General features: G+C 33.3%; 1 protein-coding gene and 1 long non-coding RNA gene across 2 annotated transcripts in view; one reads left to right on the top strand and one right to left on the bottom strand.

Annotated features, from left to right (window-relative positions):
• Positions 1-6,239, top strand: part of LOC109328085 — a 13,767-nt gene extending 7,528 nt beyond the window's left edge. The window contains exon 3 of the long non-coding RNA XR_002105397.1: positions 6,103-6,239. This is a non-coding gene — a long non-coding RNA (uncharacterized LOC109328085). The remainder of the gene's footprint in view (positions 1-6,102) is intronic.
• Positions 2,675-6,041, bottom strand: LOC109328084. Its single transcript, XM_019561348.1, has 8 exons — positions 5,933-6,041; positions 5,033-5,180; positions 4,791-4,941; positions 4,174-4,299; positions 3,989-4,069; positions 3,606-3,795; positions 3,261-3,531; positions 2,675-3,061 (listed from the first exon to the last, which is right to left on the bottom strand). Exons 1-8 carry the CDS (start codon positions 5,972-5,974, stop codon positions 2,793-2,795), a joined length of 1,278 nt encoding a protein of 425 aa, XP_019416893.1. The 5' UTR covers positions 5,975-6,041; the 3' UTR covers positions 2,675-2,792.

Below are 14,304 nucleotides of genomic sequence, written 5' to 3'. Positions count from 1 at the left end.
GGATAAACTTAATATGGGTCATCTACTGGTTTAACATCTTGCTAGACTTTCTCAACATTGTTTTTTATACATACATAACATGATATAGTTAGTAGTATCCTATTAATCAAAAAAATCATCAATAAATTTATAAGATTCTAAAATAAGATTAGTATAAAAATAAATATTATTTAACTCTAAAATAGCTACGAACAGTATGTTATGATTCATATTATTATTATTTTAATATTGCTATAGTAACATTATATTTTAATATTGTATAGGTAATCATATTCCTTTAATTTTTAAATGAATCACATGTCATGAGGGCTTGAGAGATTGACACATGTCATGAGAGCTTGAGAGATTGACACATGTCATGTAGGAGTTCTTGAAAGATTGACACATGTCATTGAGAGATTGACACATGTCATTGAGAGATTGACACATGTCATGAGAGATCTTTAGTTTTGATGAGAGGTTGACACATGTCATGAGGGTTTGAGAGATTGACACATGTTAGAGTTTTTTTTTTTATTATATATATAGGTAATAGATTTGAATAGCTCCTATATATTTATATTTAATGAGTATGATGAAGGTGCTGTAACGACATATCATTTTGCACTCAACGAGAATTGACCAAGTCTCTAAACGTAGCATTTTGCTGCTGCCTTCGTTTTCCATCAAATTAAACGTTGGATAATAATGGTAGACATGTGAGAACCATTAAATGTCACATAAGTAAAATCACTTCATGAAATTGATATTGACTAACTAAAGGGACGACCAGACCATTTTATGTGATGTTTGTAAATTTGAGGGGCATGTTTCAGTGTTTATTTTTATTTTTTTCATGCACTATAAATGTGAGAGTGAAAGAAAAGAAAAGTAAAGCATTAATTTGGACCGCTTGCCACATCCTGTAATCATGTATGGGAGTGATGACGGGAGCAAATATGATGTCCCTTATTTTGTGTCACTTCATATATCATAGACTTATAATTGGTCAGGAAAAAATTAATAATTAAATTTTAATTTAAATATATTTTTCTGACCAATCATATACTCATAAAACATGAAATGACACAATATGAGATATCAGATATGTACCCAATGTGATAACATGGTCCCTCTCTCTCGGAGAGGTTTAAGGAGTCGGGTGATAAGATGATTAAAAGTTGGAATTTTATACTCATGTTATTTATATAGCAAAATTTGATGAATATTATTCAACTCAGCCAAATCCTGACCATTCTAGGATCATATTGGACGCACAATCATATTAAACATTTCTCATTCATTTGTCAATGTTAGGATGAGCTTATTGCATATATCATTAATACATCTGACTCACCATTAATGCACATCTGACTCATTGTTAATGTGTCTCTAGGTCGCTATTAATGTGTCGTTGACATTCCACATATCACGCTGCCTGCAAGTTCTACCTACCTCCGGAAGATCTATAGGAACAGACCTGCAAGATGGTTAACGGGCCCAACATACTTCTACTGTACCCACCAAATACTAACCAATGGTCAGGCGCCTCATCGGCCAATCCAAACTCTATAAATAGGATACTCCATACAGGAAATATCAATTAATATCGCATTCTCTTAATTAATATTTGCATTCATTACTCTTTGTTCCCAATTCTCTCTTATTTACTTTCACTCTCTCTCAAACCAAATAAAGTATATGCTATTTTCCAAACCTACCTTATTTAAGCACTTTTCCCCACCAATTTAATAATCATTCTTAATTTTTCTTACAAAATTTTATTCGCTTTTCAATACGTCACTATAATTTTTCCATTACACATGTTGAATGGGGAAGGAACTGCTTTCTCCATTTTATCAATGTACTACTCTTTTTCTTGGTTAATATTCTCTTAATAACTTCTCTTTAAAATAGGCATCTCCACTTAATGGTATTATGATGGAAAATTAATTGTGGAAATACATGAAAATTTATTACACATGATTTAGTTAAATTATATTCAAATTTTACATCATTTATTAATATGTTATAGTAAGTTATATCTTTGACAAGCAATTACTGTTACTTGCTTTTTTAACCATGAAATTCATAAATATAAGTAACTTAAAGACTTGTATCATAATCATATTTGATGAAGCACAAGGTGAATTCAACTCACCACATTATCTACCAATGAACACATTCCCATTTATTCACTTTTGAAATAAGCTTATCCCCTGAAAAAAGAGAAATAAGATTACTTGGAGGAATTATTTTCTTCATTTGAACAAATGATATGAACTTTCTACTTTAGTGAAAGTGGAAACGAAGCTTGCAAGTCAGTTTTTGCACTACACTGAATGGCAAAAGTGAATGGATTGGAGTAGCAGAACTTTGACAATGTTGGCAAATCGTAAAGCTACCATTGTATTTGATTATCAATTGCTTTTGTACCTTTACCGTGTATTTGGCATCAACCCCCATGTGATCTACAAATGGATTTGCCCCACACTGCCACAAGGCAAAAAGGAAAAAAGATAAAGAGAAGCACAGGGAAAAAGAAATGTTCACATACTTCACTTCAACAAAGCCACCACTTTATTGTAAAATATAGATTACAACATCTGGTGAGTTACTAGCATAGAATTTCATACATATCTATCACCAAATACATAACAAACATCACTAAGACTTAGATTTAAATAAAAAATGATACAAGATTCACTTATAGTTACACTCCCCAAAGTTCACTATGAAGATCATGGTAATCAACTTGCACTTGATGAAAAGCTAACAAAACAAAACTGACACCACTAAATTCAGCAATACCGTCAGTTAGACCAGACATGAACTAGACCATGCCTATTGCCTGTATAGATCTCATTGCGCTCTTCATCGTAAAAGAGGGCGGTAATGTCTTCCAAGGCTTCTGCAACTGTGCTCCTAATTTTGGAGACACATTTCCGCTTCATTGAATTAGACGTGCTACCTGAACAATCATCAGCATCACTGCATTCTTTCTCCATTGGGAAGCCATTGTTTGCTCTTATTTTGGCAAGACACTTGCCAGTTAAAATGTTGCTGACATTGATGGAACCTGCTGCATAAAGGAAGCAGAGCCTGTAAGTAACGCACCTTAGAAGATAGGCTATCCATATCGCACAACAATAAAATATACAGATAATTGATCACAAATGTGTGCTTCTTTTAAAAAAACATATTTTCCACTGTACACCATCAGTCCATCACAATACAAAGGGACATAAAGAGGAGGGTCAGAGGAAAAAGAATAAAAGTACCATTTCCTTCAGACAATGGATCATCAGAATCAGCTTTGCAGTAGGAAATGATGAGATCCTGGTCACTGGTTACATATATGCTGTTTGTATTGCAATCAGGATGCCACAAGAGGTGATCTTCAAAAGAAGTGACAAGCTCTCCACGGAAATTCCACACAGCCACAGTTCGATTTCGAAATGTAAGGAATAACTGGTTCTCATATAGGAAGATAAATGCAGATGGCGTCATAAATTCACTTCTGCTGATTTCTGTAAGCTCAAAAGTCCACACCTAAAATTAATTGAAAGTAAGATTTCTGGATAGAGAAAAATGAATAAATGCATGCAAAGGAGAAAATTACTTACATCAAGAATCTGCAGGTTCTCATTTTCTTGCTTGATAAGTAGCTTTTCATTGAACTGTTCAATAAAATCCACCTTATTTCGATAAAGAAGATGGTTGAATGATTTCAAAACAGTTCCATCTTCTATGGAGAGGATTTTAAGTGGTACATGACTACTTTCTTTTGAAAAAATCAGCAACATGATCCCAGGACTAATCATATAAGAGGCATAGTAGCAAAATAAAATTAAGAAATACTAATATTAGAATTTATACATTTATACCCTTAGAAAAATGAACAAGAAAGCTTATGTGATGTAATTTCAGAAATTTATGCTTGACCATAAACCACATCTACAGTATTTTGCATGAGTGAAAATAAAATCCATACAACAAAAAATGTTACCTGGTCTTAATTTCCTGGACATTCTTATCTGAGATGGAGTACAACATGGTATAGTTTTTCAGGTCAAATACCTTGTATATGCTGCAGGATAAAAAATGACAAGTATCACAATCAAGAGGTCCTGATGATATATTACATGATCATATATCCCCACATAAAAGTATCATTAGCAGCAAAGTATTTACCTATCCTGGGCAGAGTACGTTAGCACCTTCCCATTTACATCATCAAACTCTACGAAACCTGGCCACTTTAGAGATTCAGATTCAAAAAGAGCAAAGCCAGCATCCGGTTGCCCCCTCCTTATGTATCTGAAAAACAATTTTTTTTATCAGATGACACAATTCAACTCAACATGCAAATATTTCTAGTGAGTAGCAAAAATTTCCAGTGAACCTCGGCACAACGGTAAGATTGCTTGTCTTGTGACATGGAGATCATGGGTTCAAATCTTAGAAATTCTCTCTTCGCTTGTGTGTGTAAGGTTGTGTACACCCATCCTTCCCATATCCCACTAGGTGGGAGATACTAGGTGTTAGGGGTGGAACTACATTCAGCCACATGAGAGTGAATCTCCCCCTCCCCCAAAAAAAACATTGCAAGGCAAATTAGGAAATCCTTTAAATCTTTTATTTTTTATATATTATAAACTTTAGCCATTAAAAGGTAAATCCCCTGACCCAAAAAAATAAATTATAATACTCCATATGTTGTTTATCTGGAACAATTGTTTTTTTATCTTTCGTTGTTGTACATGGGGAGCAATGGTAGGAACTAGAAAACAACAAAGAGCTATACATACTCAATCCTCGTGCTTCTACATTTCAGAGAACTATAGTTGTCAGAAGCATAGACAGAAACTGAGATAAGTGAGTCATTATTCTTGTTATAGAACAGGCTTTTTATAACTTCATCAGGACAGACATTCAAAAAGCATATTCTTTGATTGGTCTCTGCAACAAAAAGTTGAAACAACATATATCATATATCTATTTTGCTTAAAATGGAACTGACTAGCATAAAAGTACTGCTCAATTATACTACCTCGGCTAAATGCCACACAAACACCAGACTGGGCACGAGCAAAAACAATGTCCTGAGCTGCTACAATCTCGATAATCTTTGATCTTTTCCTCAAACATGGTAAAACCACAACTGAAGGACCTTTTGGATCATATGTATCGTATTCTATCTATAAAGAGATCCATAAGACATATCACAATAAGTGAGGAGAAATTAGCATACATATAGAAAAAGCACACATTTCACTAGCAAAAAACCAGGAGGCGCAGAATATTCTTCCACACTCAATGAATTAAAATAACGCAAGCATCACATTATACAACAAGAAGTAATCACTTCAAATTTAAAATAACAGAAACATCATCTTATACTACTAGAAGCAATGGTTTCAAAAACATCACTAAATACATAACATAAACACCATATTATAAGACTAGAAGCAACATTTTCAAATGCAGTACTGAATACATAACAAAAATATCACATTATACGACTGGAAGGCTGGAAGCAATGGTTTGAAATGCAGCACTAAACACATCTATGTGGAATCGCTACCGACAAAATCACACTTAATGAGATGCCATTAATACAGGAAACCAAAATGCCCTAATAACATTGGACAAAATCTTAATGGCACAGCCTTTACAAGCAAACGAAAATCATACTCTGAGCAGCAACTGGAGCCAATAATTCGGTAAGGCAAATCCTACTGCGCCTTTTATAAATCATACATTTTATATCCAAATAGCAGAACAACAAATAAGACAGAGCCTTTCATTGTACATTTCATCAGTAATTCCCAAACCCCAAGTTCCATGTCATGATAACAACTAAGAAAAAACAATACTTTTTAACCTCAAAACCTACCCAAATTCCTAATTCAAAGTTAGCTGTAATAAACAAGCAACAAAATTATCGAACCTGCAAGCGAATATTACGAAATCGTTCTTGGGCATCACTCATGCTGAACCCACGATCACGAATGGAGCTGATTTCGCGCCTCTGAAGCTTCTTAACCACCACCAAAAACAACAACAACCTATTCTTCTCAAAACACAGGGAAGATTTCGCGAAGGATTATGAAACCCTAGAAAGAGAATTAGGGTTTTTATAATAAGGAGTGGGAAGCAGAAAAGGAAAGGTGTGAATGAGTGAAGAGGGAAAAAGAAGAATCGGAATTGGAGTCCAATAATTCAGTGGGCGTCTTCGAGGGTGATCCCGTTTCAAACAATGGGAAAAAAATGTATAACATTGACTACATTTTTTACTATGGATGTTTTCTTTATTATTAATAAATAAAGTGATATTTTATTTATTAATAATTAGATAGTGATGTAATATACATCACACGATAATTAGTAGAAGAATATAATAGAGATATAACATTACTCTTTATTTATCATTAATAAAGATATAAATAAATAGTATTTAATTATTGATTTGTGTATAAATCTATACTATATAAATATTAAACTCTTAAAATAAATCTCAAATCTCTCTTCCACACACAAAATATATGATAATAATAAAAATATAGTATGATATTTATATGTTTTTAATGTAGATATTTACATATAATTATTGTCTCATCTACGTTGATTTATATTAACTTTATTTAAGATTAAATAATATAGTGAATAATGTAATAATTATAGGTAACAAACTCTTACATTATGAATGTTTATATATTCTTCTCAATCTACAATCTATCAATTAATATATAGATACACATGTGCAATTTAAGTACCACTAGGAGAGGTATATCTTCTCATTCTTTATAAGTATTATTGTATTTTTTGTGAGTACCATGCAAACATTGCAATCCACTTATGGTGTTTATGTGGTCATTTGTAGTCACTTTTGTCACACAAGTCTACCTTGTGGAGCTTATTAATGTTCCATGGATTTTTCGGAATTGGTTGCAACGTGCCAAATTGTTTCATAACCTCGTCAACAATATGTCATTCTATAATTGTGGAGCAAATTAATAGCACACGGGATCGACATATCTCTAAGACATGTCCTATTAAATTCATGTTTATGTACATGGTCTAAAAACTGATAAAAATAGATAATAAATTTGATATGAAATTTATAATTGAATAAATAATAATAAGGTTATAATTAAAATTTACTTGGTCTATGTACATACGGTCTAACATTGCGCATATAATATATATTGACTGTATATCTAAGAGTATTGGCCGTGATCAAATATTGTGACCACATGTTATTAATCATATAACTTAATAAATATATTTGAATAAATTTTGTAATTAAACATTAGATTTAATATGTATACACTGATCGTGTAAGTGTTTTTTACACTGTCAGTAAGTCATCTTTCATTAATGTATTAACTATATTGACTCTCAAACAAAAGTAATATAAACGAATGGAAGATAATATGTCAACAGTGTAAAAAACGAATGGAAGATAACTTTACAATGACAATGCATAGATTTTAAACTCTTAAATATTTACATATTTTATCAGGTAAAGTGTTGTCATGCAATCTTGGTGAAAGTATCCAAGTGTGGTCATATATTTATGATTGAATTAGTAAGAGGCATCATCCGATCTCTCTTTGGTCATTGATTATTGCTGCACGACAAAGTCTTCGATAAAGACAAACTAACACAGTCGGGCCTAACTATATTGTGATGTATGAGGTAAGTCCTCGAGCAAGAGCATATACATCAAGTGGATTAGGTTCCCTGATGCATCGGCCTAAGAAATCCCTCGATAATTCTCAAGATAAATGTTATAGCACCTTATTGAATAAAAACTTGACTAGCATTACTAGGGAGTTCACAAAATGTGCTCTCAAGCCAAGTAAGTTTAACCCTCTGCCCCATTAATTCATGGCCTATTGAAACAATACTCAACAAACAAAGGCAAACTTCCTCCCAGACCATACTTGTCATTCTCGTAACAACTTGTTCGTTATTGAGAATGCCAAGTTGATAAGCAACATCCTCAAGAGTCATGGTGTACACTCCATATAGGAAATGGAAAGTATGTATTTATGACCTTCATCTCTCAATCAATGCTAGTAGTAAATGAATGTTGATTTCTGTTGCTCCAACTGTAAAGATGTTTGTGAAAGCAGTATTGTGAGTAACTTGTAACACTGGTTCCGAAGTTAGGGATTGCCAAAAGTTGTATCTAACTCAAAATACTCAATCTCATTCCATACATTGTTTGATATATGGTCTTTTTAAAGTGTTAGTAAAGATGTGTCATTTAGGCCTGAACCGATGAACTCAATTTTAAAGAATTAAATAAAATAGTAGGAATAAGGGTATTTGGAGAAAGTGAATGAATGATATTTGGAGAGTCAATGGTGAGAGTGAATGATATTCGAAAGGTGAATGATGTTTTGAGAGAGTGAATGAGTGATATTTGAGAGTGGATGCCCATAGTGTTTTTGAGAGAATGAATTGAAGTGAATGCAAAGAATAATTTTTTAGAATGAATTGAGTGATAATGCATGGGTGGTGAGGCTTATTTATAGGGGGTGAATATACACACTATATACATGTATGTAGCACATAACATGGGTGGTAAGACAATTCACTTGTATATTCACGTAGCATTTACCTCTCATTTCACTGCAATTGACGTTACTCTCATAACATTTACTTGTACATTCACATTACTCTCTACATTTACTTGCACACCCATATGCATTGCCTTTAGTTTCAGTCATAGCATTTAACTCTCATTTCCTCCGCATTAATTTGCACATGCATTAGGAGTCATAAGGTGATCTGATGGTGAAGATAGTGGTCGTAAGGAATTGAGTGCAGAAGGTTGTGAGTTCAAGTCCCACCATCAACAAAAATGGAAGTTATAAGGTGGTTAGATGGTAGGGTGTAAGAGGTTGAGAATGAAGTCTCACTACAACAAATTACTATCATACTAATAATTGTCGATCAAAAAATAAAATAAAAACTTGCACATGCATTGGCTTTAGTTTCACTCATAGCATTTACTCGTTTACGTGGTGTTACTCTATGCATGCATTATGGCTTTCATTCACTCATGCATGTTGAATGCATTTACTCATGCATTTATTCATGTATGTCCATTTCCTTTCTCATTTAATCATGTTAGGATTAATATATAGAGTGTGGTTATGGTTTTATGGGTAAATAATATATATACTAAGGTTAGGATTTTATAAATAAAGATTATATCAAATATTTTTATCCTTAAAATATTTAGTATAAAGATTAGGGTTCAGGTTTTTTTATGATTAATCAGTATATAGAGTAAGTTAGGGTTTTTTTGCCAGTAATTAATATATAGACCAGGGTTAGGGTTTTAAATATATATTAGGGCTCACATGGTAATTTATTTTTACTCGAAAACTCACGTGGTGGCTTGTCCTGTACATGGTCATTCATGTTGGCCAAGGAAGAAATAAAGATTTTACTCGATTAAGGTAGTATGTAATCGATTATCGGGGAATGAGAGGAGATAGTTGGAACTGAATAATTCTTCGCGATATTTTTCATTTCAGGCACAGTGCCCTTTATAAAAAAAATAACTGTCAGTTTAATCGATTATTCAAACTATTAATCGATTAACGAAACTAGCTACATGAATTATACTATTCTCAACACTCTTCCTTAATTCATACTAGCTAGATTAATTACTTCAATCTTGTGTCTGAGTTCTTCAAATCTTCCCTTCTTCAATGGTTTGGTAAAAACATCTGCCAATTGATTTTATGAAGTGCAATACTTCAACTTCATCTTCCCTTTGGATACTTGATCTCTAATGTAGTGAAATATAGTCTATGTGTTTGTTATTCTTCCACGAGCCACTGGATTCATTGTCAGGTTAATGGAAGATTTGTTGTCCACCATCATTTGCACTTTTTCTTCAGTTTTCAGTTTTAGTTCTTCCAACAAGGCATCTAGTTAAACAACCTGACAAGCACTCATGCTAGCTGCAACATATTGTGCTTCACATGAGGATAATGTAACTATATCCTGCTTCTTGGAGCACCAACTCACAGGAGCATTACCTAGGTGAAATAAGTAGCCAAATGTGTTCTTCTTATCTGATTTGTCACCACACCAATCTACATCAGAGTAGCCAATCAGCCTGTTGTTGCTTTTGTCTGACCTTGTAGGATACAAAATCCCATAACCAATGGTTCCTTTTTTAAGTACCTCAACAATCTCTTCATTCGCCTAAGTGACTTTGTTTAGGAGACTCCATGAACATGCTTACTAATCCAACTCTTTATGTAATGTCAGACCTTGAGTTGTACGCATACCTCAATGAGCCTATCATTTGCCTAAATAGTGTCTTATCCACTTCTTGGTGTCTCTTTGGCATTGCACATTTCCAGGTTCAGCATGGATTGCTACTAGATTGCAGTTCATGATTTGAAACCTGTGCAATATATCGGCAGTGTACTTCCTTTATTGCATGAAAACTCCAGCTTTAGTTCTCTTGAATTCAATGCGTAGGAAGTAGGAAAGTTCTCCTAGATCAGTCATTTCAAACTCAACTTGCATCTCTTGTTCGAATGCTAGGATATTGTCGAAGTCTCCATCTGTTATGAGGAGATCATCAACATATAGACACATAATTTGAAGGTCAATTGTGTGTCTTCCTTTTACATACACACTATGCTCAGTAGTACATTTAGTAAAGCCAAAATGCAACAAGAAAGCATTTATCCTTCTGTTCTAAGATCTTGGAGCTTGCTTAAGCCCATAGAGAACTTTGTGTACTTGAATACCATTTCATCTTTGCCTTCTGCTACAAAACCAGGTGGTTGAGTCACATAAACTTCTTTGTCAGCAGATCAATTTAGGAATGCAAACTTCACATTCATTTGATGGATACCCCAACAATCCTGGCTAGCTAGAGCAATCACTAACCTTATTGTTTCAATCCTAGCTACTGGTGCAAAGACTTCATCATAATCAAACCTTTGTTTTTGCAAGAATCCCTTTGCAACCAATCTAGCTTTATACTTAGATATTTCTCCATTTGGATTGAGTTTATTCTTAAACACCCATATGACTGCTATTGCCTTCTTATCACTTGGTGGAGTTGTTAAAGTCCAAGATTTATTTCTTTCAATGGACATTATCTCCTCTTCCACTACTTTGATCCAATGAGATCGATCAAGTGCCTCCTTCAAGCTAAGTGGTTCCATTTCTACTAGCAAGGCCATGTGAACAAAATCCCCTTCTGTTGTGATTGTGGAATATGAAAACACTTCATAGTCTCTTAATCTGGATGATGATTGTCTCATCCTTTGAGATGTTGACAGTGTACTTGGAGGTTGAGTACCAATTGCATCATTTTCACCAGTGTCATGCATTCTAACTTCATTTTCAACAGCTTGTAGCCTGGTTTCATTATCAAGTAGCAGCCTAGTTTTAACCCCCGAGTCCTTGTCAACTTGATTCCATTTCCAACATTGGCTCTCATCAAACCTCAGATTTCTACAAATCATAAACTTCTGAGTTAGAGGATCATAGACTCTGTATGTACCAGTATTATGGTAGCCCAAAAATATCAGTCTTTCACCCATATCATTAAGCTTCTCTCTTCTTATCTCGGGAACATGGCCAAAGCAGATTGAGCCAAATACCTTGAGGTGACTTACATTTGGTCTAGTACCTGACCAAATTTCCTCAGGAGTCTTAAAGTTCAATTTCTTAGTGGGCACCTATTGATGATGTATGCAGTTGTTGGAACAGCCTCACCCCAAAACTTCTTTGGCAAGTTCTTGGTTTTCAACATGCTTCTAGCCATGTTAAGTAGATTTATGTTTGCTCTTTCTGCAGTGTCATCGTGTTGACGTGTGTAGGGGCAATTACTTCATGAAAGATCTCATCTTTGATGCAGAATGCACCGAATTCATTAGAGGTGTACTCACCTACACTATCTGATCTTAATTGCTTCAATTTCATATCACTCTTCATTTCAACTTGAGCTTTAAATCTCTGAAATTTCTCAAACACCTTACTCTTCCTCTTTAACAAATAGATTCATACCTTTCTTGTATGATCATTAATGAAGGTTAGGAATTAATAATTCCCTACAATTCAATCTTCTTCAAAGGGACCACATACATCACTATATACTACTTCCAAAAGCTTTTCTATTTTTGAAGGTATGTCATAAGCAAATGAGTTTCTTGTTTGCTTACTCACTTGACATTCATCACACAATGCTTTTGGTGCTGTGATGAGTGGTAATCCTATCACATATTTATTTTTGCTTAGTGATTCTAAACTTCTAAAGTTTAGATCACAATACTTTTGATGCCAATGATTTGTTCTGCAGTTGCTTGAAGGTACTTTTGCTCACCAATCTGTATTTGAACTTTGAAGGTTTTGTTTGAGGAAAGTGGAGCTTTTAGAATCTTCTGATTATGTTGCTCAAAGACAATGAGCATAATATCCTTCATCACCATCTCCTAGTCTTTCAGCTGCACAACCTGATTAGAGTCGCCACTACATTTTTTCAGTAAAAAATGTAGAAAAATCTCTTGGCCCAATCGCATTGGGCCATGGACTTTGATATCCAGGTTCGGGAGTCGATTATAGACTATGGAAGGTATTAACACCTAGTTGCCCTTTGAACGGTGTCCTTACTATATTGCATGAATTATTAACTATATGTTTACCAAAAAGAAAATAATTTATTTTATTATTATGTCTGCCAAGATGTGATCTTGGTCCTACGCATCCATTTTGGAAATCAAGACTATGTAGTTCTTTGGGTAGAAAAAGTTTGTTTGTTATTTTTTAAAAGAAGTAACATTTAAATTATTATTTTTAAAATGAGTGAAGCATAGCCATTACATCCGATATTGAATCTCATATTAAAACTTCGTTAAGAAATTCCATTTTTTTAATATTTAAAACCCTTTTTTAAAGTATGAGCGAAACATAGCCCTTTCGTTCGATATCGCATATCATATTAAAATTTGGTTAAGAAATTCTAATTTTTGTTTTTATTTATTTTAAAAACAAAATCTTTTTTGGATGTAGAAATATAATTAATCCTATTAATTTTAAGAAAGTGAAGTGTAGCCTTTACGTCCAACACCGCAACATACCCTAAAATTAGGATTAACATATTTCACAGAATCTTGTATTAAACGATTTTTATTTTTATGTAATTATAAGAAAAATAGAATTTCGAAATAAATTAACAAATAATATGATCGCATAATTTATTTATTTTTATGGTGAATGTATTAAAATTATAGTTATGATAATTATTAATGGAATGACGTAAACAGATAAAAAAAAATTCAAGGAGTGAAATTGTGTACATGTATTGACTCCAAGGCTGAAGTTGGTGCCAACTTGGATTTCAACAAATTATGTTGGCCTAATGTCTACTATGTTGAAACTAAATTCCATAACAAGTTTGCAGTCAAAACCGTTTGAGCGAGAGAAAAACAAAGAAGCTTTAGGAGTGTTGGAGATTATGTATTTTTATGGTTTTTTGCTAGAGTCCTCTTTTGTGTGTTGTGTGGAATATTTTTGGATTATCGTGGATGATATGAATACTTTTGGATATTGAGCGTTTGAATGAATTTTGTTGAATAATTTTTTTTGCTTATTGTGCATAGGAGATTTTTGAAAGTGCAAAGTGTCAAGGATAGCACTAGCATGTCTGTGCCTATATTTTGATTAAGACAAGGTTCTATTAAAGCTTGAAGATGACTCAACAATAAACATGTGTTATGCTCATTTGTTCATATAAATACTAAGACGTAATTTGAGTTTATAAGCTAAGTAGTCTGGGATGTGTGTCGTAGTAAGTGAGTATAGGTTAGGTGAACCTAGGTGCTAGTCTCTTAAGCCATCTTAATTGTCATATCATATTCATGAGACATATCATCTAGTTAATTGTATGTTCATGCATCTATCATACATGTTATATGTGCATATTAGACATGATATACTTAATAGACCATGTATATATATTGTGCATAACATATGAGAAGGTTACCTTTTGAAACATATGCATAAATGTTCCAGTTAATCGATTAACGTGGTAACTTAATCGATTAACTCAACTGCTTTTCTTTTAAATGTGTGTTTTCTGTTTGAATTGTATTCTGTGTCATTCTGTTGCATCGTTAATCGATTAACGAAGAGTCTTAATCAATTAACTAGTCTGTTATTTGTTATAACTGAAATCTGTTTTAAATGTTTAACTGTTTAAACTGTTTTGCAACGAATGTAACCGCTTATTCTCTATGCTATAAATAAGAGGCAACGTTTAGAGAACCA

The sequence above is a fragment of the Lupinus angustifolius genome, chromosome LG15, assembly GCF_001865875.1.
Source record: "Lupinus angustifolius cultivar Tanjil chromosome LG15, LupAngTanjil_v1.0, whole genome shotgun sequence".
In the NCBI taxonomy this organism is placed as follows: Eukaryota; Viridiplantae; Streptophyta; class Magnoliopsida; order Fabales; family Fabaceae; genus Lupinus; species Lupinus angustifolius.
Note: the sequence above shows the minus strand (reverse complement) of the source record. Positions and strands in the feature narration are given on the sequence as shown.

What these genes read in the sequence shown, in the direction of transcription:
- LOC109328084 (XM_019561348.1), bottom strand. Translation starts at nt 5,974, where the DNA reads ATGAGTGATGCCCAAGAACGATTTCGTAATATTCGCTTGCAG. An exon ending in TTCGTAATATTCGCTTGCAG is followed by an intron (nt 5,181 to 5,932) that starts GTTCGATAATTT and finishes ATCTCTTTATAG; the next exon opens with ATAGAATACGATACATATGA. An exon ending in TCCATTGTCTGAAGGAAATG is followed by an intron (nt 3,062 to 3,260) that starts GTACTTTTATTC and finishes TCCTTTATGCAG; the next exon opens with CAGGTTCCATCAATGTCAGC.